The sequence below is a fragment of the Pteronotus mesoamericanus genome, unplaced genomic scaffold (assembly GCF_021234165.1).
Source record: "Pteronotus mesoamericanus isolate MK-2021 breed Mesoamerican mustached bat unplaced genomic scaffold, CSHL_Meso_final contig_347, whole genome shotgun sequence".
Lineage (NCBI taxonomy): Eukaryota > Metazoa > Chordata > Mammalia > Chiroptera > Mormoopidae > Pteronotus > Pteronotus mesoamericanus.
Genome location: NW_026555137.1, coordinates 13,128,747 through 13,155,138, shown reverse-complemented (window position 1 = coordinate 13,155,138; position 26,392 = coordinate 13,128,747). Strand labels below are relative to the sequence as shown.

The 26,392-nt window shown below is 42.7% G+C and overlaps 1 protein-coding gene across 2 annotated transcripts in view; it reads left to right on the top strand.

The window, feature by feature from the left end:
- The window catches only part of DESI2 (desumoylating isopeptidase 2), a 30,383-nt gene extending 5,148 nt beyond the window's left edge, over positions 1 to 25,235 (top strand). The window contains exons 2-5 of one of the 2 annotated variants that reach the window (XM_054576686.1): positions 14,833 to 14,905; positions 17,762 to 17,855; positions 19,466 to 19,607; positions 21,851 to 25,235. In XM_054576686.1, the coding sequence (XP_054432661.1) occupies positions 14,833 to 14,905; positions 17,762 to 17,855; positions 19,466 to 19,607; positions 21,851 to 22,084 (543 nt within the window). In that variant the 3' untranslated portion in view covers positions 22,085 to 25,235. The remainder of the gene's footprint in view (positions 1 to 14,832; positions 14,906 to 17,761; positions 17,856 to 19,465; positions 19,608 to 21,850) is intronic. The other variant, XM_054576687.1, reaches the window with a different exon arrangement.
- Positions 25,236 to 26,392: the final 1,157 nt, after the last annotated feature.

The window sequence follows — 26,392 nt, the reverse complement described above, 5'->3', positions numbered from 1 at the left end:
CCGCTAGGCTGCGTCCTTCGATAGCAACCTACTGTCACCAGAGTCTACAACAGGGCCTGTCGCTGTACGGTGTTCTGGTAGTAAACATTTACCGAGGAACGGGATTTCAGTTAGGCAATTTTATCAGGAAAGGTAGCACTACTTAAAGAGCATGACATGGTCCTCTGATTCCCCTTCTTTTTGTGCCAAATAGCTATTTCAGTATTTTTTTTTTCCTTTGGACTTTCTCTTAATGCGCTGCTGGATTTTAGCTTTTGTTGTTGGAATAGGGCAGCCAGATTTTGGAGGCAGGGGGAGATCATGGGAATGAGATGCAAAAAATACCAAATATTCTTCTTTTCCATAGTTTTTTTATTTTTTGTTTTGTTTTGTTTTTTAAAGCACCATGGGATTAGGCTGAGGAAATGTTTTTAATCTGTTTATTTTTTGAAGTTGGATCTTAGTCACTCCCTGGAACATAATCTTTCCGAAAACAGTGTCAGCTCCTGAATTTTAACATGGATTGACTAGTTAATAGAAACTAGTCTTAAATTCTTGTACTGAGTATGTGTCTTGGGCCAGTGCCACTTCTACCACTTGACGTAGAAATAGTGACCCATGAGTCTAGCTAAAAAAACAAGGACAGTCATAAAATCGTAAATCTGTCCTCCTACATGATCCGTGGCAATACCTTTTTTTTTGTTTCATTTACATGAGAAAAGAATTCAGTCTCTTTGTGCACTTGTGTTCCATTGCTGAATAAATGGCCGCACATGTAGCTGGTTTGTCATCTCACACTTCCGTAGGTCAGGATCCAGGTGGGCCGGGCGGCTGCTCTGCTTCGGGTCTGGCGGCCGCAGGGACAGCGCCAGCCAGCTCAGGCTCTGGGGGTGTGTCTGCTTCCGGGACCGTTCAGAATGGGGGAGAGTTCAGCTGCTCGCAGTTGTAAGGTGGAGATCTCGCCCTCGCTGGCTGTCCCCTGGGACCCTCTCCCAACTGCTCGAAGTGCCTTGCATTCCCCATCTGCGTTCATCATCTGCAAACCAGCGGAAGTGCATTGAGTCCTTCTCACTCTTTAGATATGTCTGCCCTCCCCTCTGCCGCACCGGCTCTACTTCTGTCCAGAGAAAGTTCTCTGCTTCCAATGCTTCGTGCAATTAGATGGGACCCAGGCAGGTATTCCAGGGCAGTCGCCCCATCTTAAGGTCTCTAACTTTAATCACACCTGCAAAGTCCCTTTGCACATCAGGTAACACACGCGCTGGTCCTGGAGCCCCTCTGCCCACCACACGGCCTGTGAAAGGTGTTTTCTAAACCCACGTGTCCACTGTTCCCTCTTGGCAGTCTCTCGACGTGGCGTGGAATAAATACTAACTTAGGAGGGAAAATTAGAAGTATTCAAAAAAATAATGTGCGGAGGCCTTTTATGATCAGCAGAAACACAGATGTTAAGGGTCCAAGCATGTCGGTGACTACAGGCCCCTTCAGCCTGGTGTCTGTCAGTTCCAAGGCCACGCTTATGCTGATGGATAACGTTAACCAAGCAGAATTTAGTGAAACCTGTAAATGAAATACTTTTAAATACCAAGAAAAGCCTATCTCAGGTGATTTCTTTGGTTAAATGGATTTTTCTTAACAGGATGTACTTGTACTTTGCCTTTGTTGACTGTCAGATTTTCTACAAGATTATTTAAATTATAAAGCAACATTATCGTTTCAGTGTCACCCAGTCGGCTGACAGAATGTGAAGGGGAGATTGCCCCCCAAAATCTTAAAGTATAAGAAAGGCAGGAACATAATGAAGGGACATGAGATACATGAAAATAATTTTGTTTCAATTTTTCTAGAATGTGTATTGGTATATGATTGTGACAGTCCCCTACCCCAAAACATCAAGTCACTAATTAATTGATCCCACATTATTTAAAATGAACGTCTTTCCTCCCTAGCTGTGCTAGCATCCTTACAATCCTAAACCCTTGCCCACACAGATTGGTGAGTCTGCTCACTGCTGCACTGCTTCATTGGTTATAATCCCACAGTATCTCAGCGTGGCTGGGCCAGTTTCCTTTGATTACATTCCTAAGTTTTCTTGACTATTAGTCACTTCCTTTTCTATGAATACTTTATATAGCTCTCTGAAAAAAATACATTTTTTAATCTTTTTGTGTTTTTAAACTGTGTTTAAAAACACATAAAGTTTTCCGTTTTACCCGTCTTTAGCTGCGTAGTTCCATAGTAGCTGATCCATTGAGCAGCGCCGGCTGCTCCTTTCCAGCGGCCCTGCGTTGCCTCCGCGCTGCTTTCTGTCTCTGAACCCCGCGAGATGCTTCCCCTGAGTGGGCTCGTCGTACAGTATTTGTCTTTTCATAGCGTATGTCACCTTGCATGGTGTCCTGCAAGTGCATCCATGTTGCCGCATGTGTCAGAGATTCCCTCCTTTTTAAGGCTGAGTAATGTTTATTCCGTTATACGTAATACCACACTTGGTTTAGCCATTGTTTATCAATGTACATTTGGGCTGCTTCTTCCTTTGGCTATTGTGAATGTAAGTATATGAATACTTATTCAAGTGCCTGCTTTTAGTTCTTTTGGATATATACCCAGTAGTCCATAAAGTATTTTTAAATTGGAATTGCACTAAACCTAAAAGTTAACTTGGAAAGAATTGGTATGTTTTGTATAATATTCTTTTCCCCCCAGTGATAAAGTGGGATTTTTTTTTTGCTTTTTTGAAGTTTTTATCCAGAAAAATACATATACCTGAGCCATCTATTACCAGAATAAGTTTAATGAATAAGTAAAATATAGGTTATATGGAGTTCAATAGGGCAAAACAGGAACGCAAAGCCAGGACGGGGACGGACACTGTTGGCGCCCACGGCGTGGTGCCTCCCCACCGCAGTTTCAGGCAGCGTGGTCGGGTCGGGAAAGGCCCCACCCAGAAGGCCCCTTCCTGAAAGGTGGCTGTCTGGGCAAGGGGTGTTCCAGGCAGAGAGTACACAAGTGCGGAGGATTAATCAGGCCATGTACCTCTTTATACAGAAAGTTTTTAGGGGGTGTTTGAATTATATTCTCAAAGTAGACTCCTGAAGTTCCTTGAAATAGAGCAGGCGAGCGCCGAGGAGGGAGCAGTGTGGGGTTCGGGTGACGCTGCACAGAGGCCGCAGGCGCCGTCGCTGAGTTTAAAGCCACAGTGGGCGGTCACTGAGCAGCACCCTGAAGACCGAAGGGAAACAGCAAGAGTTAGAAAGTCTCTCAGACCCGCAGCAGAAGGGTCAGTGTCAACCCCCGAAAGGATCGAGCGCTAGGCAGAATTTTCTTAACTTAGGATCGTTCAGCCAAAGCCTGGTTTAACCTTCAGATGCCAAGCATAAAGCAAAAATCCACAAATACACCCAGGCAACAAAGTTACTAGAAAGGAACTGACTACAGAGTGTTGGAAGGGAGGCCATTCCTATTTGAATGCTGTCTCTGCTCAAGTTGTCGTCCGTGTGCAAAAGGACATAGGCGGGACCAGGGACCTCGGGAGTGAACAAGTAACTCAAGAACTGAAGAATGAGGTGGCGACAGTTTAAAAGAAAAAGCCACGGGCATCCACACTTGTTGGACGTGCATTCTAATGTGTATATGGTTAAAAACAATACCAGTATCCAGAAGTACTCTTCAAAGAGAATGGACATGATGTTTAAAAACGTTGTCTCAAATTATATTGACGAAACCTTGGGTGAGGAAGAAGGCAGAAGCACCCAGCGCGTAAGAGATAAGCTGGTAGATACAATTGATTTTTGTCGGTGTTGGAAAATTGTATTGGAGCGTTTGTGTAATTTTTTTTTTCAGGTAAATGTAAGTATCTCTGAGATAAAGTCAGTCTAGATGGGAAACAGCAGAGTGCATAGGGGAGAAGAGAAAAACAAAAAGAGAAAAGTGTAAAATGAAGACCAGTAGGACCAAGCATATAAATTACGAAATGACAGTAGATAAGTTAAAATCCCCTTTTAAGCTATTAAGTACGTTTACAGTGTCTTTAGCCTTACAGAAATTTTGAATTACATGTGGTCAACACTGTTGTTGTTCATGACCTTTCAGCTTCATGTTGTTCCTAGAAGGGCTTTCCCTAGTCCAAAATTAGAGGTAATCTATATGTTTATTCCCAAGTGCAAAGCCAATTATCCCAACACTGGTTATTGAATGATCCATGGCTCCTCTTGTTAATTGGAGGTCTGTGTCACATTTATCCTGTACCAAATTACCATGGCCACAGAAGCCTATTTCTTGACCTTCTTTGCTTTTCATCTCTTTGGTTTCTTCCTGCACCTTTATCAGATGTTTAACTACGGTATTCTGGTGTATTTTGATATGTGGTCTTACTCTCTTTCAGAGGTTTTTTTTTTTTAAGATTTTATTTATTAATTTCTAGAGAGGGAAAGGGAGAGAGAAAGAAGGAAACATCAATGTGTGGTTGCCTCTTGTGCACCCATTCCTGGGGACCCGGCCCACAACCCCGGCATGTGGCCTGACTAGGAATCAACCCGCGACCCGCTAGTTTACAGGCTGGCTGGCACTCAGTCCACTGAACCACACCAGCCAGGCTTCTTTCAGAATTTTCTTTATCTCACATCATTTTTTCAAATTTAGAATCAATCTGTCAAAGAACTTACTGCAATTTTAAGTGTAATGACCTTGAATTTATGAATAATCCTGAGGGAGGATGGGTAGATTGATGGCATTAAGGTCTTAGCTCCATTTACCATCCACCATAATGTACCATGCTTTCCAACTGGACCATGTCTATTTTAATCAACTTCTTTCAGAAATTTACTGCATTACCTTTAAAAGACTAACAAATACGCAAGTAGTTACTTTGTGAAGGTTTGTTGGGTGAGCAGAGGCTTCCCCAGCACATGCGCCCGGAAGCAGCCCCTTCCCCCACCAGGCCGCCTTGTTCATTGCTCGTCGCTGAGCTGCGCGTTCTGTGACAGTGGGCGCATTACTCGCCTGAACATCCTTAGTGTGATTCACATGTGTTACATGGGCTGTTCTCATTAGGAAAAACAAAAGTAAGTGAAAGTACATTTTAGAGGGGCATCAAAAAATGAGTTATTAATTCACTATATAAGCACATATTTCTGTTTTAACACTTACCAAACTGTGATTGTTTACATTCTTAATGAGTTCCTGTGCGTAAGGACTGTGAATTAATCACCCTGTCTCCCTAGTGTCTAACAGAGTCCCTGACGCATGGGAGGTGTGCATGCATTTTACTGAACCACAGTTGTCTAACTTGCTTTATAGCTCTGCTGGTAAGTAAACATTTAAAATGAGATTTATTGTCTAACTGCTGTGCTGTACACCTGAAACTAATACAAAATAATGTTGAATGTAAACTGTAATTGAAAAAAATAGTTTTAATTAAAAAAAATAAAATGAGATTTAAACTGAGATGCAGGAGGAGGCCCTTCCAGAACAGTGTTTCTGTTTTATCCTGGACCAACCAAGGAATATATTTTACATCGTACCCATTATACGCACACATAACTGAATCCAAATATTAAGGAAAGACCTTGCTTTGTGCGATGTCCTCTGATTAGTTCTATTTCATTATTTTCTGTTCTTTAAAAATAATGCTGGTTTATTTAAAATCAGCGAAATGATTTCAGGGTCCCCTAAGAGGTTGCAACCTGCAGTTTGAAAGATATCACTCAAGAATGAAGCTTCATGAGATCAGGAACTTCATGTTCACATCTATACTTCTTGTGCTTGGCACACAGTAGGTGTGCAATAAATGTTGCTGGAATGAGTGAAAGAATGGAGAGGTTCTTTTCCATAGGTCACAGTTAAACACAGGACAAAGGAAAAGCATTATACACTCCTTGCTGCATTTCAGTGCATCCAGTATTTGCAGGGTCTGCCAGGAAGACTAATGCACTAGGCCTCATGGACGATGCAGAAGTCAGTGCGGCCCAGGTGTGGACCTCGTGCAGTTGAGAGCCCAGTCTGAGGAGGTGGCGAAATACAAGTAGGCCTTAAAAGAAGTTTCAAGATTTTACCAAAATACTTGACACCAGTTGTAGACAAAGTTAAGTGCTGCTAGGAGAGATTTTTCTGGTATAGATGTGGCCATAGGACCAAGAATTGATGATAGTACAGTGCCTTGTCCATGTCCCATCACTCGTAGAGGTAAACTGGGGGTTATGTAAAGTAGATTGGGTCTTAAAAGATAATTAAAGGACATTTGGTTCACTGTGGATTTGACTGTTAAAAGTCTAGTCTCCTCTAACTTAAGTCACAGTGATCCTGTGTGTAGCTTGTTGTGGATCCTAAAAATGAAATCTTTCAGCAAGCACAATAATTTGCTTTTGAAAATTAGTTTTCCTGGTCGATAAAGAGCGGGAGGCTTTAGCTTTATAGAAAATATATAGTGCACCACATTTTCTTTGGTTTTAGGTTATCATGTAAGTACCTAGTTTGTGTGCTCACACTCACGAGTTCAGAACAGCACTTAGGACCTTTGAAGACTTACAGTCCTTAATTAAGCCAGCCTTAGGCTAACCTTAACATTTATCAACCTTAACATTTAGCATTTATCACTGAGCAGAAAAGAGGGGCGGGCTGCACAGTTGCACTGAAACAGACGTAAACAGGGACTTGGCAGCAGTGGACTAGAAAGTACGGCCACCCTAGCTTCAGTGCGTATGTTGATGTTTGGCTACAGTGTCTGGAAAAGAAATAAAAAGAAACTTTATAGAACATTTACAAAACTGTGAAACACTATTAACTAAAAACTTAGAGACAAATCTTTTGTAATCAGGAGAGATTACTTTCAAAGACTGAAAGTCTAGTCAACAATTTATAAATACCATTGTAATGAAAATGTTTCTGTTACATAATTTTTTTCCCTAAGGTCTAGAGAGTGATGTGTTTATTTTAGATAATCCTAGTAGTGAAAAAATTGAACACTTTCTTAGAAATAATAATAATGGAATAGAATCTATCCTCACAGTATATAAAGCAAGTTAACAGGCAGCCCTGGGTGTTCATGATTTCATCTAAAAAAAGACGCGGGGACACCTCAGTTCGCTCAGTGAGGGCCTTTTGACTCTGCTTTACGACTGGCCCAACCCTGAGGTGCCAGAGGCGGCACTTGGATATGGTTCACTACCGAACAGCATCTGCTGTAGGATTATCTGGGACTCACCCCAGTGGTGCCAAAAGGACCTCGTAGGCTGGTTTAACAGTGTGAACATCAAGGCCGTTTCCTATGAGATGGCACCGTCGTAATTATCCCACCATCTCCACTTGTTACAGTTTATTTTGGATGTTTAATTCAGTCATCGAAATGCCTTCTCTGTTCCCTGAGCACCTTTTTACGGGAGGGAATTAAGTAAAGCACTTGCTTTAATCCACGGGAACACCGGGTTTTGGTTTTTAGAGGAGGGCCGTACTATGCACTCACACCATTTAGTGCTGCCTTCGAAGGAAATCGGGCGCAGACCCCCAGTGGATGTGTGAAGTGTTTTAAGTTTCAGACTCTGGAGGCAACATTTATCGTTTTGTTGCTGGCCAACAGGAAGCATAAAATTTTATTAAATCAATAAGGCAAATCACTAACTACAATGAAGTTTAATGAAAGTTCTCTGTCAGAAAAACAGTTTAACATTTTAATAGTATATGGCTACAATATAGCACAGTCCATTCTCTGCTCTAAACAATGCTTTAAAGTAATGAATGGAAATATTTAGGCCATTTTTTTGCATTGAAGCAAAATTGGGTTCAAAAGCAATCATACTTATGTATTGCCTTCCCGCATATTTTAAGATGATAATTTTTCTATGATGTCTCCTTTTGTCTTTTATTATATTAATTCTCTAGAATGCTCTGAAAAGCCTTCTAACCCGGTGACACTGGTTGGCACCAGAGCAGGTGCAGTGTCCATCAGCGGTCCTTCCTTGGGTCTCTTCTGTCCAGTTAGCACCTCCGTGGTCTTGGGAAGCGCGAGGCCCGAAGGTCCCAGCACCAGAGTGCGATGCGGTTCTCCAGGCCTCTGCGCATGTCCGTCACGGATGTATAGCCCTCCTGTAAGACCAGCACCTTCCTTATGGAGACCTTTTACTCAGACCTCTATTTCTCAAGAATATGAATAATTGCTTGTAGGAGTCTTAGAGTCAACTCTGCCATTGTTTGCTATATTCAGTTTGGGTTTGTTTTTTTTTTAAGATTTTATTTATTTACTTCTAGAGAGAGAGGAAGGGAGGGAGAAGAGAGGAACAGCAATGTGCGAGAGATACATCGGTCTGTTGCCTCTCACACGCCCCAGCTGGGGACCTGGCCCACCACCCAGGCATGTGCCCTGACGGGGAACCAAATAGCGATCTTTCGATTTGCAGGCCGGTACCCACTCACTGAGGCACACCCGGACAGCCAGGGCTCGTTTCAGTTCACTGAGTCACTGCTCCCGCTTATTTGACATCCACTCCCGAAGATTCTTGAAAATTCGGAGAATTAACAGATAGCCAGAACTGACCTGCTAGAACAAAAATATTAGGGAAGGGTCATATTGTCAATAAATAATTGTGTTTGCTCCTGCTAACAATTAATGTTTACTATAAGTCATGCATTCTTCAAGTACTGCATATATCATTCATTCATTCAACCTGCACAGTAGGTCTCTGCAGTAGATACTGTTTATCTCCACTTTATAAGTACAGAGAGGGTAGGTGTGTTTCTCTGGGTCACGTGACTAATAAATAGAGAAGCCGGAGTATGAACCAAGGTGCTCTGGCTCCAGGACCTGAATTGGAATCAAACTTTTGAGACAGAATGGGTACCTTAAAAAGTTATCAAGTACGTATGAAAAAAAATAAAGCAAAGAACCTCAGGTTCCTCACACACAGTTCAGTGTTTTTCCCAATATAGTTCAAATGCATCAACTTGTAATGCTTGGATCAACCTTTTTTGATCCAAGCGGTAACCTCTGAAGTAAATCCAGACAGAATAGAAGCGGTGTCCTTGGGGCCTACACTGGCGGGGAGAGACTGGGCTTCCCTCCTGACCCTAAGGGAAGACAGCCTGGGACGGGGCTGACCAGATGCAGCCGCCCAGCCGGGTGGCCTGGGCCAGGGGCGGCATGGAGATGTCACGGTGACTCTGCTGCTGCCTCATGGTTTGAGAGAGGCTATTTTGCGGTGGCCGCTGGCTGGCTCACTGTTCTCCGGTGGTATGTTAGGAAGGGTTTAAGAACTGCAGACTAACTCAGATAAAATCTGATTCCTCCTAGAATCCCTGAGGGGTTATCCAGTTGTCAGCGCTGGGTCACCTTGAGCCACCAGCCTCTTTGTGTGGCTCCGCCCTGATGTTGGGGGTCGCCCCTGCACCCACCATGGCCTTTGTGTGAGACACTGCTGAGGGCTGGTCCGGGCGTTGTCACACGCGCCTCCTCACCGCGGCCGCCGCGGTTTCCTTGGAGCAGTGGTCCTTGAACGCGTCTCCTGAGTGCCAGTCGTAGCCTTCCATGTGGACCGAGCTCTAGGAATGAAAGTGTGGGTTCCCAGTTCAAGTCAAAAGCTCAGCTTTCTGTGAAACTTATGCTGGGTTGTCCACTTTTTCCAGTTATACAATTTTAAACTTTTGGCATCTGCTACTATTTAGACAACAAAATCAGTGAAGACATACCCCCAAAATTTAACAGAAATCTTGCTAGCATCCAGTCCTGTGTAATTTAGCAGCTTGCTTTGTTTGTTTTTCATGGATCCACGTTCTTGGCTGTAACTTCATGTTGCATATTTATGCTATGTTTGTTAGAAACTGTCCGTGTTTTAGGATATTCTACAAAAGCATGAAATTTCCACATAGCAAGTTTGAAAAGTTCTGTTGAGCTTTGCACAGAGATTTTGATCTCCAGAGATGCCATGTGCAAGGTTTTTACAGTAGTGAGTCATTTGTTTAAGTAAACGACAAGGGATGGGAACCAACATAGAGAAGCACTGAGGAACACTATTAATTTCTAAAATCTGAAACTATGGGAGAGTAGCAGTTACTTCAGTACAAAAAGCAACAGCAAATCTCCATAGGGGCATTTCACAGCTGAAATCAGTCAGTAAAAGCTCAGTCCTCATATGCTTTTTTTTGTTTTGATTTGTTTACAGGTGTCTCATTAAATTCCCACTTAGAATAGGTATCATCCATGTTGGCTGCATAGCCTTGGCAGGACTTTGAGGCAGAAGGACTGGATAAGGCACACTGACCTTGAATTAAACGCCTGTCTTCTGTAGGCAGCCTGCCCGGTTTTTAAAGATTGAGCTTCCAGGCGTGTTTGCTAATTATAGAGCGAGGAAGCCCTCCCAGGGGCTGGGAGGGCATCGCTCTCTGACCAGCTCTCCGTGGAAGGCGTCCATTTGGGGGGAGGAAAAGTCACACCAAAGAAAACACCTACTTCATTTTATCATGTAAATTCTAAAAATTTCATCAATGATGTGCTGCTGTTCTCACGAATGAAGACGTTGCTGACCAGAACACATATAAGAGCTGTGGTTTGGGGTTTTTTTAATCTGTTCTTGGTGTGTTGTTTTTAGCCTGTTTTCAACATGCTTTTGAAAGCAGCTGTCTGGAAATAAGAATGTAGTCTATTTAAAGACTTCAGATTGGGGATTAAAGTTCAAGAACTAGTTGGACCATCTTTTTCTTTTGTATTATTAGAAAAGGACACTTTCTTTATCATGTCCTTCAAAACACAAAATGTTTTATTTTTATTTTTTTTCTAGTTTATTTTTTATTTTGTTGCTTTGTTTTCGGCATCACAGCTAAGAAACCATTGCCTAATATAAGGTCACAAAGATATACTTTTGTTTCCTTCGAAGAGTTTTATAGTCTTAGATGTTACATGTAGGCTTTGACCCATTTTAGTTAGGAGTTCCACTTCATCCATTTGCATGGACGTCAGTTGTCCCAGTTCCATTTCTTAAAAAGACTATTTCTTTCCTCCGCTGAATCGTGTCGGCACCCTTGTCAGATCAGTTGACCATAAGGGTAAGGGTTTGTTTCTGAAGTGAATTCTCTTCTATCCTATTCATCTGTATGTCTCTCTGTCTGTATGCCAGTCACACAGTCTTGATTGCTATAGCTCTGTACTAAGTTTTGAAATCGGGAAGTGTGACTCTTCCAGTTTTTTCAAGATTGTTTGTTAATTACAGGTCTTTTGAATTTTCTAGCATTGACCTGTCAATTTCTGCAAAGAGGGCATGGGATTTTAATGAAGATTGGAGTGACTCTGCAGGGCAATTTGAGGAATATTGTTGTCCTAACAGTATTAAGTATTCTAATCTGTGAGCATGGAATGTGTTTCCTTTAATTTAGGCCTTTAATTTCTTTCAATAATATTTTACAGTTTTCAGATACGAAGTTATGTGATTGTTTTGTCAAATTTATTCCCTAAATATTTTTGATGCAACTGTAAATGTAATTGTTTTCTTAATTTCATTTTTCTGTTGTTCATTGCTTGTATATAGAAATAGAGTTGATGTTTGTATATTAATCTTGTACCCTGTAACCTGACTGAATTTGTTTATTAGTTTTAATAGTTTTTTAGTGAACTCCTTATGATTTTCTATATGCAGGATCATGTCATCTGCAAAGAGAGATGATTTTACTACTTTCTTCCGGTCTAAGCATCTTTTATTTTATTTATTTCTTTTTCTTTTCTAATTGCACTGGCTAGAATCCTCAGTGTAGTATTTCATAGAAGTGGGGAGAACGGACATCCTTGCTTTCTTCCTGATCTTAAAGTGAAAGCGTCAGATTGTTCACCATCAGTATGCTCTTAGTGTATATTTTTCACAGATGCCCTTCCTCAGGTTGGGAAGTTTCCTTAAATCACCAGATTGTTGAGTGTTAGTATCATGAAAAAGTGCTGGATTTTGTCGAATGCTTTTCTACTTCTAATGAGATGATTTTGAACTTCTATTGATATGGTATATTAATTGATTTTTCAGATATTAAATGCCCCTTTCATTCCTGAGATAAGTCCCACTTGTTCATGGTGTTTAATCCATTTTACATGTTTCTGTGTTCAGTTTGCTAGTATTTTGCTGAGAATTTTTAAGTCTATACATAAGAGATACTGATCTGTCTTTCCCTTAATGGTGTCTTTGTTTTTTGTCAAGTTAATTCTGGCCTCAGAATGAGTTGAGCAGTGTTCCCTTTTCTTCTGTCTTCTGGAACAGTCTGTGAAGAATTGTTACTGATTCTTGTTTAAATATTTGGTAGAATTCACCCAAATCATCTGGTCATAGCCTTTTTTCTCTGTGGGTAGTTTTTAAATTACTAATTCATTCTCTCTTCTCTCATTCTCATTCATTATAAATCTATTCAGATATTTAAATTTCTCCTTGAGTCAGTTTTGGTAGTTTGTGTCTTTGGATGAATTTGTCCATTTCATCCCTGTTATTTAATTTGTTGGTACACAGTTGTTCACAGGGTTACTTACAATTCTTTTTATTTCTGTAAGGTAAATAGGGATGTTTATTCATAGATTACTAACTAGTAAATAGTTACTTTAATCTCTCAAAGAAATTAGCCCTTAAATTTGGGGGTCTTTTTAGGGATAAGAATAAAAAGAAACAGAAAAGCAAAAAAATTATTGAGTCCCTTTTTGTTATTGCTAACAGTGAGTAAGCCACATCAACATTAATTTCTGCCTGGCACAGAATATCAAGACAGGGCCTTGAAAAAAAAAAATGTTAGGAGTGGATAGCCACCTGGGCTATTCAACACTGTCCAAAGAAATCTCTCTGGTTAAGAAATCCTTTTCCTCTCAACTCATGGGCTTCCTGTAACCTTGAGCAAAAACACTTGACCTAATTGTCCAACTTTCCATCTGAGTGGAGATAACACCACCACTTGTAAAACTATCAGGTGTCCATTTTTCATTGCTGTGTCTCAGCAATTCTTTAGAATCCTTATGTAGGTTGGATCTCATTATACTGAACTCCGAAGGGCCGGCCAAATTTTGGGGTGGTACATTTTTCCCTTGTTTTTAAGTTTCTCTCTTTTTACAGACTTCCCAATTTATAAAATGGGTCAGAATACACCCTTTTATTTTTTAGAACATAAAGTCTCGACTGCAGGGAAATTTCAAACTAAAATAATAGAGTGCACACCCGGGCAACATGCAGGAGTTCTATGCACGAAATCCCTAAGCGCGGAAGAGATCGTTTTCATTTGTGAAAGTGTAGGGAACAAAAGACCTGCGCTGAGGGTCCCCACTCTGGCCAAGTACATGCCCATCCTAACCCTGCTTTTTACCCTTTGGCCAAAAGTCACTGTTATGTATAATTTTTCTTTTTCATGAAAACCTTTTTATCTCTTAATGAAACATTTAGGTTCCCGTTATAGACATTTATTATAAAAGCACTTTGGAGAGGCTACTTACTGCTCAACTAAAAGATAAATTGTTAAAATTAAGTGATGTGAGACATTAAATGGAAATAAATATTCAATTTACTAAGAGGTTCCAACGTTGTAGCCAGTGCTTTATTGTAGATGTTGTAGATAAATCATTGCGTGTGTGTGTGTGTGTGTGTGTCTTTTTGGGAAATATTCTGTATTTTGAAAGAGAAGTTCACATGTGAAAAGAGAAAAGGTCACTAAAACAGAGCTGTCAGCATCCAGAACAAAAAAAAACAAAACAAAACGTTTAAAGCCTGCCGAGCTATCGTTGAGGAAATCCGCAGTGTACAGGTAAATTACTGGTTGCAGACACTATAAACAATGGGATTTCTCAAAATGGAAAAGACAGTTGAAGCCCTAGAAGGTGGCTGCCAAGGATACTCCTCCCTGGGAAAAGACCAGAATGTGTGCAGACTAAAGGGTCACCTTGTCTTTTCTCCCCTCTGAACATGGGGAGCAAGGAGCAGGAGAGCATGAAACTGGGAGAGGTGTCTCTTCTGTTGAAAGGAGGCAAGGACTGCCTCGTCCTCTTTAGTCCTTTTTATTTGAAAATGTTCCAACCCACAAAAAGAAGTTGTAAGAAGAGTACAGCCTGTACTCTTTCCCCCCAGTTCACCCGTAGAAACCGTGTCTGTTTTCTCTTACCCCCTCCTACAGCGAAGTCAGGCTGTCGAAATGCAGGAACCAAATAGAATGGGGTGGAGGGGGAGACTTGTGTTCTTATGCTGATCTTTGTAATACGTGTTACAAATTTTTTCTCCTTGTTTATCCTTTTATCTTATGTGGTTTTACACAGTAAAAAGTTGTAAATGTTTGTGTTAAATATCTGCTGTTTTCCTAGAAAATTCTAGATTTTGCTTTATTTGGCTCTTCCCAAGTTTTTCTTAATCTATTTTATTTCTTCTCTGTGATTATTTTTAGACACACTGCAATTTTTAGATATATGTATTTGTATGCCTAATTTTGTCAACACATTTTTAATAATTTATCCCTTATCATTAATTGGAAACCCACCTCTATCACGTACCAGAGTCTTACATACACAAGGACCAGTGTTTGTAACAGCACCATGAACGCAGATGTTAGGTGAATTTTTAAAGTCACTAACAGAACTTTTATATCTACTTTTTCCCAACCTGGCCAGGTGTAGTTATTATGATTTACACGCTAAGCCGTAGATAATGTGCTTGTACGCAAACGGAGACCTTCGTTTTGACCCGGGAGGAATTCTGCCTGAGGTGGGGCTCACGCAGGTGCAGAGACGGGACCGAACGGGCCGTGTCGCGGGAGCATCAGGGATGCGAGGAAAAGGGCCAGGAAAGGGGCTCAGTCGGGGGAGCGGGGGCTTCTCGTCATGTGGGCCTGAGTTATGAATGAACAGGCGTTCCGAACCTTTTCTTTTTCCCTCAGTACTGGATGAACGAGTACACCTCGCCCATCGGAATTGGAGTGTTTCATTCAGGAATTGAAGTATATGGCAGAGGTACGTGTACGCACAATCTAAATACACTTTCTGAAGGCGTTACCCTTTAGAGGAGTTGCAAAATCCTAACTGTAGCTCTTCCTTTTCATTTTTTAACTGCTTCCATAACTTACTGCAGAAAAGTAGATCATCATTTTTCCGTATTTATTTATACCATTTTGGAAAAATGTCTAAAGGTGAATGTATTTGGGGAGAAAGTACCAAAGTATTTGAGTGTATGTTTGTTTAGTTATCTTTTATTCTAATACTATGACTTAAAAAAACATTTTTAAGGTTGTTATACAATTATAGTTTTGCTCTAATATATATTGGAGTTCCTAAGAAACCTTGCACTTTGAGAAATAATATAATTAAAAACAAGCATTTTGATTGGAGAAGGGTTGGTTCTAGAGAGTGTCAAACTTGAAATACCAATTTCCTGAGGGAATTTCAGTCATTTGTTTTTGTAGACCTGCTAGTGTATAGTTCAAAAGTTGAAAAATACCAGTGAGCAAATCCTGCCCTTGACAGCATGCAGCTTGTTGCTGGAGAATGGCGGCCTCTGTCATTCCCTAACTCAGCTCTCCTTGCCTTCATTGCCCTTTATCCCAGTGAAGGGACCGAGCCACAGCAGCTCTGCTCTCTGCGGCTCCTTCCTCTGTTCTAACCCCGCTCTTGGTGAAGACCATTTACCCCTGATCAGGCTGTAAGCAGTAACGGTGTGCGTCAAACAGATCCAATTGCCCGTTTCATCAGGATTATAACAACATATTATTTTGGGTCATAAACCCACCCTGTAACAGAAATGCCTGTAATTGCTTCGTCCAGGCAGGATCTGTGACCTCTTGGAGTACGTGATTGCCGTTTACTCAGTTACCCTGAAAACTGCACGGCTTTAGCGATTGCAAAGAAAAGGCTCGTTTATGTAAATGTATCAGTGTGGCGTTTTGCATGTCCCCTTTTTTTATATTGCACATTCTAGGTGCTCCTAGGTGTAGTGTTCCATGTTAAATGTGGGCTTGTAAAGACCTTCTGTTTAAGCTCTATTTTCCTTGAAAGGCTGCAGCTACCGAGTATTTCCAGAGAAGACGTGGGGCCCCTGCTAAACGTGTCAGTGGCCGGAGCACCGCTGTTGGGGGGGATTCCGGCGTGGGGTTTGCTCCCTTGTTCGACTGGGCTTTTGCCGAAGTTGTGTGTATTCCTTCTCACCTGAATGTGTATGGTGTGTGAGTTTTAGAGGACCATCCAGGTTTAAACCACGTGAACATGCTCCTGGGAGGTAAATGAGAGCATGTGGCATTTTCTCCACTTTTCTGATGAAGAAACCAAAGCTCAAACCTGCTAAAAGTCATACTGCTAATAACTAATAGAACTAGGAGTTGAGCCCGAGCGTTCTTATGTACTAGCCCTTCCTCTTTTACCTGCCTAATCATTGTCGCCTTTCATAAAATGATTTAGGAATAATTAGGAACATGGGTCAAAATATGTCCAGATAAGCTTGGCAAAGCTAGGGCAAAATACAGGGTGGGGAAAAGTAGGTTTACAGTTGTCCGTATGGAAAATAATACAGTAATTCATAGGTAATAGTACAAGAGTAAGCTCTGTGTCTCATGTACTCACAACTGTAGACCTACTTTTGTCCCATCCTGTATATGCCTGGAAGTGAATGATTGCTTCTCAAATAGAAGAATAAATGGCTTTATGACGTTCCTTACTGTAACTGACAAAGTTAAAAATCCAAATACAGTCTTTCCATATCCAAACTGATTATCTACAATGTTTTATAAAATTCTATCATTAAAAATGTTTTAATGTATATTTCAGAATTGGATGTTAAACATCTTTTTGCTATCTACATCACTGCTTTTTTCTGAAAGATCAGAATCAAAAGTAAACTCTGTATGTTACCACTTCTTTACCCATGCTTTGTCCTAAGACCTTCTAATATTTAATAAACTTTAAGTGATTAGATTAATTCAAACATTTGTTTGGAAATATGTAAATAAGCCCACTAAGATTTGCCCCTGACATATCTAAATGTCTCATCAGACCTGCAGGCAGACGGTTTTGCTCTGCCCTGATTAGAAACCGCTCTCCTCTTTTGTGCTGGGGGAGAGCTGGTGCTGGCTGAGCCGGACGTTCACTGGGATGCGGGCGGCCCCCTCCCAGCTGAAGGGCTTGTGCTGGAGAGTGTGTAGGAGTGGGTGTGCGTATTGACTTGGCAGTTTATTTTTTAATTTGTGTTTATTGAATTTAGAGGGAGAGAGAAAGACACACATCAATTTGTTGTTCTACTCATTCATGCATTCATTCTTGTATGTGCCCTGACGGGGGATCAAACCTACATCCTTGGAGTGTAGGAACAACCTCAGCTACCCGGCCAGGACAGTTTATTTTTTCTTGAATTGGGGAATGGAATTCAGTTCTTCAGGTTTGCTAATGTTTCAGAGAAAAACCAGGAGTTCAGCCCAGGAACCATGAAAACTCGTTGTCAGACATATTTTCCAGGAAAGTACAAGTTAGAAATTTGATCACTTGAATTAGAAAATGGCCAAGCGCTGAACTGGCCGCCGACTTCGTTTGGCAGGATAGGCAGGCGGAGAGACTGTGTGTGCATCTGAATGTTTGCCACTCTCCTCTCGCCAATCAAAACAAAGTCGCCATTACCTCTGAGTGTCTTTCACTATTAGAGGGTTCAGGCCTTTTGCATCAACTCTTCTGAACAAGTAATAGCTAAATGAGATGTTTGTGAAAACATTAATAAACTGAAAAATATTTAGATGGTATCGTTATCCTCATCATTTATTAAAGCTAATTCAGCATTCTGGTTAAATTTTGTGTGATAAATACTAAATATCATGAGTTTTCTCTTTTCAGAATTTGCTTATGGTGGCCATCCTTACCCCTTTTCTGGAATATTTGAAATTTCCCCAGGAAATGCTTCTGAACTAGGAGAAACATTTAAATTTAAGTAAGTAGGGAGGATAATTTTTATTATACTGTTTGAGGTGCCATGGCTTGTTTTCAGGCATTCAGAATTCATTCTGTAGGGTAAAATCTAGGAAGGTAAAATGTTTCTTTAACATTGCTTTAGTTGCTGACATTTTATTTTACAACCACATCTATCTCAGTTGTTGTGTAAGACGGGAGTTGGCCAAATAAAGTGCCTGAAATTACCTAGTCTCTTGCTTTTATTCAAGACCCTTGTAAGTCATTCTGTGTAGTTTAAAGGTGTTTTTACCTCGGTATAACTCAAGTTCTGCTCTAGAAAATGTTCATATCTGATTATTGCTACCCCTCAATCTTCTGTTTGGGGCAGCATGGAGGAAAGTTTTAATGTAACCTACCTAGCAGTATTATTAACTCTCTCTTCATTTTCCCAATGAGAGGGACACTGTTTATAAATTTTAATTAATTAAACAGTTGATTAGCCAGGAAACTATTGTTAAGGCACCTGCATTACATGTATTGATTAACCTAAAATGTGTGGATATGAGTGTCTTCTGGAATCTTATCAGTAGTAAACAGCACTGAAAATCTGAATGCTAATAATCAAATTTCCATTCCTTAGTTAAGGTTTGTATTTAAAGTAACATTTAGAACCTTAGGTGCAAGGAGCTTCAGAGAAACTTCCGGTCTTATAATAGTTAACTTGCCAAAAATAGGGAGGTTATAGCCCCGAAATTCAGTGTAGGGCTCCACGTGTTTATCACGACTGCGTCCGTGGCTCCCCCAGCCCAGCAGCTCTCGCCTGGCAGAAGGCACGTTTTTAAAACATGCCCTACCTGACTACTGACCTCTTCCCCTCAGATTGTCAAGTGAAAAAATGACAACAGCCAATACAACAATAGCTATCACAGCTGCAAAAGTATATTTTTCGGTGTGCCGCAGAATTTTACTAGTTAGTTTCTGTGTGCCACGAGATGGAACAGGCTAAAAATCGCTGCCGCGGCCTGTCGAGAGTTGAAGCGTTGACCCGCAGGAACGCCGTGTAAGGCGGCCTGGAACCTGCTCCTTAGCCTCCCTTTAGTCAATGCTGTTAGATAAAAAGAGTTTTCTGAGTATTTTCAGCTCTCTTGGGTGCCTTACTTGATCTAACTAAAGTTCTGCATGTTATTGAATAAGGTCTGTTAACATTTCCAGGGAAGTAGTTGAGTGAGGGAGTTGCTTTTGGGATGGTTTTTATTTTTTTTCCCCGCAAGAGAATTTGGCCAGCCATTAATGGCAAGTATAATTAAACAGGAATATTGGCAGCATGGAGTGGGTTTTCTAATAATGTAACCACTTATGCAATAGTTGCAAATATAACTGTGATGTTGCATTTTTAATGTAAGGATATGTTTTATAAAGAAAATGACTTTTGCCTTTTAATTATTGAGAAGTGGTGTGCTTAAAAGTTTATTCCAGAAAAGTAGAAACTAAAATAATTAAAAGTCTTAAAGTATCTCATTTCCCTTTAGTTTTATTACAGTAACCCTGCTTGGTTACATCATGATACCCCTGGAAATAAGCAAATCTTTAAACACGCATTTCGTAAATACCTAAAGCTCACACAGCTATGTTTTCTCTCTTTCCTTTAAGAGAAGCTGTTGTTTTAGGGAGCACTGACTTCCTAGAAGATGACATAGAAAAAATCGTAGAAGAACTGGGAAAAGAATACAAGGGCAACGCCTATCATTTGATGCACAAAAACTGCAATCACTTTTCTTCAGCTTTATCAGAGGTAAATTAAATTTTATCCTAATGGCCCTTCAAATAAATAATATTTACTAGTATACTCACGGTCACACCGCAGGTAGTTGATTCACTCTTTTCTGGTTCTTCATGTCATATAAAATACGGTGTTACACTTCTTTCTCTTGCATGAATGACCTTTCGAAAGTTAGTGGCATTACAGTCAGCACAGCTTTAAACTGTAATTATATTAATGACTTTGCTGTGGGGAGAGAGTGAACACAAAGGCTTGTCTCCTCTTACTCTAATTCATTTCCTTACAACCTGAAACTTTCAGTTTAAAGAAGTTAATGCCTGACAGACTTCTGCTTTCTAGCCACTCATATTTCTCTTTGCCCAAATTTTAGTTGCCAACTTGAAATTTTTTTCCATGCTCTTGCTTATTAATAAGTAATTCATTTCTCCTGTCTTGAAATTTGATTCTGCCAGTTTATCGCACAGGCACTTACTTGCCTTCCCAATTCTTGGATCCCAAGCAGAAGACCTAAACTAGATCAGAATTACAGGACCTTGAAAAAGAAAATGGAAGGAAGAAAGCAAAGATTATCAAATAAGGGCTAGAGAAGTAAATAGCATCGAAATAGATGCCCGGCCTCCTGACTCTGAGTAGCTGTTGGCAGCGGCAGGGCTGCGGGCAGTGTGAGGGGAGAGGGGGAGCTGCCCGCAGGGATGCTGAGCCCCCTGGCCCTTTGCCGCGCTTCCCCAAGTCTGTTCCGAGGACCGTCCGCAGCTCGTAGGGCTTGGTGAGCTGTGTGCGCGCCGCCTGCGCCCCACTACAGGTGGACTGAGTCAGGCACTCGGCGTAACGCATCCCCGGGTGTGTCCCCTGGACGGGGAAGCGGGAGAGGCACCACCAACCTGTGGGTGCGCCGCTACCAGCGGGGTGGCCTGGGTGACGTTCGGGGGGAAGGAAGGTGGTTCAGAGCTTATACATTTGTAAAGAACACAGAAGCCGGGGGCTTGTCGTTTACGGAACCCTCTTTTTAGCCTAGTCAGGTTCCTGTCCCAGGGGCTGAGGTGAAGCCAGCGTCCCAGGAAGCACATGGGTGTACGGAGGAGAAACCTCGGAATCAGACCAGGATTTAGGAAATAGAGTGCAGGAAATGCTGCCCAGTAGCCAACAGTGTCTGTTACATTAACCTGACGCCCATCGTCACCGCTTCCGTGGTGCCCTCAACTCTGCAGACACCCCTTAGTGTGTCTGGGGTGTACGGTGTGATGTAACACTTGCCTGCCTGTGTTTTACAGAGCAGACAAGCAGGAACGGCAGCCCGTACGGTCAGTGTCATTAAGGTGTACGGCTAAACCTTTCGGGCCTATACCTTTCGGGCGGGAAGCCGGCATTGTTTCATTACAGGTGTCAGCTTATTTACGCAGTAGCTACTTTGGGGACATAAGATACTTTGAAGCCTCTTGCCTAAGTCATCAACTAAGAAGAGAGCTGGTACTTCTCGATCACACGATCATAATCTTTGACATGATTGGAGGCAAAAATGTCACAGGGACCGTGGAACGGACTCAGTTAAGCCAGTGCTGTCTGCAGAAGGAAAGGGGGTAACAAAGGTGAAGTTAGTCTTAATAAGAGACCCAGTTCTTACCGTTTGAAACAGGAGAAGGCGTCAGCCGGGAGGGATCCCTCCTGACCCCCGTTTCTATCTGTGTTGTCCCTAGTAGAGGCTTCAGCAGGGTCACAGGGCCAGCCAGGCCTTATCTGGGGAGATGCTGCTTTCTGGACCAGTGTGAGCTCCTTGGAAAACCTAGGTCAAGGACAGAAGCAGTGGGGTAAAATGAGGTCCAGGAAAAATGGGGCGATAGAGACTGGAGTCTGTGAAAAAGGAGAATTCGCAGGTCGGGAAATGTCCAGGATCGACGGCCCCTGCTGCCCGGTGCCTCTGTCACCCAGTGACACCGTGTATTTACAGGAGCCCCATCTTCGTGTTGTTCAAAGCATGTGTCTCAGGGCAGTTTGCAAGGGTTGAAGGAAGGAAGGAGCCAAGTAGGACTAGCTCAGCTTTATAGATGCGAAAAGTACGCACCTTAACCAGGTTCTTCAGAAAGGAAGGGATGGAGCAGACAGTAGGGACCCCAGGCTCCCGAGTCAGGGGGCTGCTCAAAATCAGAGGCCTGGAGTCTCGTCACCGAAGGCTAGTGTGCAGCGGCCTCCCCCCCGCGCTCCGCCTCGGCGGGGCCGATCGCCTTCACCTCCTGCCTAACCCAGCGCTCTCCCTCCAGATTCTTTGTGGGAAAGAGATTCCTCGCTGGATCAACCGACTCGCCTACTTCAGCTCCTGCATCCCCTTCCTACAGAGCTGCCTCCCGAAGGAGTGGCTCACGCCCGCGGCGCTGCAGTCCAGCGTGAGCCAGGAGCTGCAGGACGAGCTGGAGGAGGCGGAGGACGCTGTCGCCTCGGCCACCATGGCCAGCGCCGCAGCCGGCTCCCGGCCCGGACGCCACACTAAACTGTAACTGTCTCCAAAGTCGCATATTCAGAACTGTCTCTGGCAGTTGAATATCACTAGCGAAAAGTCGAAGAGTCGGCGTCCTTTGGATATTTTGTACGCAAAGACGGCTCTCGCCCCAGATCCCAGTTTCTCAGCTCAGGATTATATTTGTAGTCTAAGCACTCGGCGCAGGAGGGAGAACTTTGTACGAAGCTGCCCTCTGGTTTTTTAACCCACTTGTAAATTCAGATTTACTTTTTCTGTTTTATACAGGCTCTGTTAAGTTATGTTTACAGTATTTTGTATCGCTGTTTACAAATCTTGCATGGACTCCTGCCGCCGTGAAAGAAGAAAACCTTCATGTCTTCAGATATTAGGCAGGTAATCTTTGTACACTTCCGACAATTGCCAGAGTTACGGCATAAATAATAGGCACACAAAAAGTACTTAGGCGGTTATAGTCATCCTCACCTGCTTAAGAGTTGTCTTTTAGTTCGTGTCTGTTTTTGTTACAGTCTTAGTACCAGGATGCAGAGAGGCGAAGGAGCACACACACAGCCCTGAGGGCTGGGGACCCTGTTCTGCTGAGAGGTGGCCCCACGGGGGGCCTCGTTCCTCTTAGCGTCCCACTCCCCGCCACTCGGAGCAGCACTTCCCCGGAGGTCCCCACCCAGCGGTTGCTGTCGTTCCAGACATCCATCCACCCAGGCAGGGCGGCACGTGCTTCTGTCCGTCCGGCCTCGCTGCCTCTGATTCTGTAATTAAGATGTTTTTCGTTAAAGATATTCTTCCTAGTAACTGACGAATGGTTTTGCACATGTATTGGGGGGAGCTTCTTTTTTATTTTAATACATATTGATATCCTCCCTGCACAGGATTTTATTGATGGGGTAGGAATATCCTAAATGGTAGCCTTCTGAGTAGCAGGATGAGTTGACATTCAACTGCTTTTAACTATTCAGGCTACCTTTTATACTAGACCTTGAAAACTAGTCTAAAGAAACACACTCCAGAAAGGAAATTTTTTGATCTTTTAAACATTTTACATACCACATCAGAAAGAGCATGTTGAGTTTGTTAGTCTATTATGGGAGTTGTTTCACCTCATAATAGAAAAGCTAGTCTCATTGACCTCTTGTGTAAAATTCATGTTTTCATATCTTAAAAGTCATCTTTTTCTGTTCTCTCAAATGTACGTCTCTTACATAACTCTAAGGATGGAATTGTCCACAGATAAGTCCTCGTCAGCAAGGAATCCGTCTGCTCAAGCCTACCCCTAGTTTGACCCTTGGATGTGAGAGTCAAGTCATTACATGTCAAATTCACTTTTTCTGCCTTAAGAATGAATGTCCTATGTAAAATACTGGATGCAGTGTATAAATCATCCAAGGCAGTGACTTCAGCTTTATATATATTATTAGTTTTAAATCATCGACTTTTATTTAAACTTCTAGGTTGGGTGGTTAGTGTTATTTCTCTTTGTAAAGATACATAACTTGGAGTAAACTACATTTTTAACTTTTCCATAAGCTGAGTTTGATTCATTTTATCAACTTAAGCACACCTTGTTCATCGGGAAAATAAACCTTGAGCTATAAGCATCAACCTGAGGAAAATGAAGCCACTTAACCTAATTTGGGCTTTGACTGTTCTGTTTGTGGAGAGAAAAGCCTTTACAAAACATCCTCAGCCCTTTAGGGGGGCAGCGCACTGGTTTTGAGGGATGTGACAGGAAGAGGAAAGGATTTATGACCTTTATGGAAAGTTGACTTGGTTCGGGTCTAACATGAGATTAGAATAAAACACAGAGTGTAGCAGTGGGTCTGTTTGCTCAGAGTAGAGTCCTATCATCAGAACCCGGGTTAGTGAAAGGTATCTGATGTTGTTTGCTTGGGATTTTGTTTTTAAGTAATGTGGGCGATGACAGTTTTTTCTGATACGTTCCCATACACACGGTGTAAGTCTGGGCTGCTGACCGAGGAGGAGCAGCCATCCATTAGACGCTCGGTGGTGAACAGCCACGACATCCCAGTTGTGTTTATCCAGAACCCAGCACCTCAGCACACAAAGGACCTTCCGTTATTTCGTTGTGTTTACTTTAATCTGCAGCATTTGGAGTTTACAAATAGTGTAAAGGGTCCTGGTAGAAATAAACTGTGGCCCAAGGCCAGTTACCATAATAACAATCAGCAGATAAAATTCTGGACTTCAGATGGATTACAATTTAATTGTACTCGAGGTTGAGAAATAAATATGTTTATGTAATCTTATTTATCTTATGTAAGTCACTTACTTCTTCACAGTTCAAAATTGAGAATGAATTTAATCCCCTAGCACTTCAGCAGCTTTCCTTGCCCTTGGAGGGAAAGAGTCTTGCTCTCGACCTGATCTCTGTTCAGAAAAACCCGGTCACTGAGGCTCCCCGGATGCGATGGAGTCGGGTGTTCTCTCTGTCGTTGTGACCAAGCCAAGCGTGCTTCCCGTGGTGGGCTGGGCAGTAGTAATACAGTGGCAGAGGGTTAGAAGCTACTGGTTTCTACCGTTTTAAATGCTCTGGGGGTTTTTTTTCCCAACCCCAAGAAGGGGGCCTGGGCCTCGGGCAGGGCAGGCCTGTGGAGTCGAGAAGGCGGCGATGCCTGCAGCCCCGCCCGCGGTCGCCCTGGCCCACAGCAACGGCCCGGCGCCCTCACCAGCACTTGCACAAAGCAGGGAGCACCGGGCTCAGCCAGTGGCTGCGCCCCCTGCGCGACTGTCCGCGGCTTCGTTCTGTCCCCGAACGGGTAGAAACGCATTTGCTGCTTCCGGGTTCTAATCTGTGTGTTGTCTTCTGGCTCTACGTCTGTAAGATACTCTGTAACTCTGATACGTGCTCCATTTTCTTTCATTAAGTTTAAAAGACTTGGGTTTTGCTCGGCAAGCCAGCCACACTGCCACGTCCCTTCCCCTCAGTGTGGCCTTCAAGCGCAGCTCCACTGTCAGGCGTCCGTGGCCCACTTGGTCGGTGCGCGCATCTTTGCTGTTGGAAAGGCGTCCCAGCTGTTAGTCCCCATGAACCTGAAGATGATTTCTTGTGAAGTTGAATGCAAATGTACTGTCATTCATAGTGTTTATAAAAAAAAATACCAGGAATCTTCACTTTTGCTACCTTGATATAGCACCAGGCTATCATGTTAACAACATTGAAATACATCAATTTATTAAAAATACTTTTATAAGAAATGCTTTAGAGTGCTTTCTGATCTCCAGAAAATGGCAACGGTTAAGCATTTGGGTTGGGGGTGGGAGGCTCTCTTCCAAACCCAGCGCTCCCCTCTGCTCTGCAGATGTGGCCAGCCCCGCCCCCTCACGTTTATGCCTCTTGTAGTCACACGCACGTTTTCTCATGTGTGTTCCTCTTGAGCTCAAGTCCCTGGGCCAACTCCTGGGCTGCCAAGGAGGGCACAACCACGCCCCTCACAGGCGGAGGTGCGGCGGGGAAGGGAGAAAATGCCTCCTCCCCATCAGCAGTGTTGGGGAGGCCTGCAGAGGAACAGGCCCCCCCACACATTCCTCCCTCCGAAGCTTCCATTTCCAAGAGTCTGGGTGACTGGGCCCCTCCTTTCCTACAAACCTGCTTGGCTTTTGCTTAGAACCTCCAACCTGACCCTCCCCCTCTCGCCTTCATTGGCTCTTCTGCTCATTCAGAGGCCTCTCCTGAATGAAGTATTGTTAAACAAACAGCGGCAGTCTTTTGTGGTTTGTCTACTCTCCTTTGTAGGAATGATCTCACCTCAAGGACAAGAACCAAAGGGGGACTTTCCCCCCATTCTAAACAGGTTCCTAATATTGATTATAAAAAGTTGGTCACAAATTCACATCTGGTCTGGTCTTGTGTGCAGAAAGGATGTCAAACATGCAGAGAGACAATAGTGTCGTGTCCCCCCCCCCCCTTTATTATCTGCTCCTGAGGTTCATCTTGTTATCCAGATACTGGCCCTTGCAGTTTGCAGAAGTCTGTGCTAATAGAGGTTCATGGCTTCATGCATTACTTTTCAAGAGGTCGATTAGTGGCCTTACTTCCTTATAGCCACTAATTTACCTCTGAACCCAGAGAACTGCCAAACCTCTTTGGTGAGGAAAAGGGAGAGGCTGAAGCCCCACCCAGGGGCCTCCAGAGGTCCCCTCGCTGCTTTTCCTCCAGATTCCTCTAGTTTTTCAAACTCCCCGCATCCCGCAAGTCTTGGTTCTTTCTAATGTTGCTTCACACAAAAGAGGAAAGTAGAGTTCACTCACACTGATGGGTAAGGAGCTCAGCATCCCACTTATATATGTATCTTTTATTTATTTTTTTTTA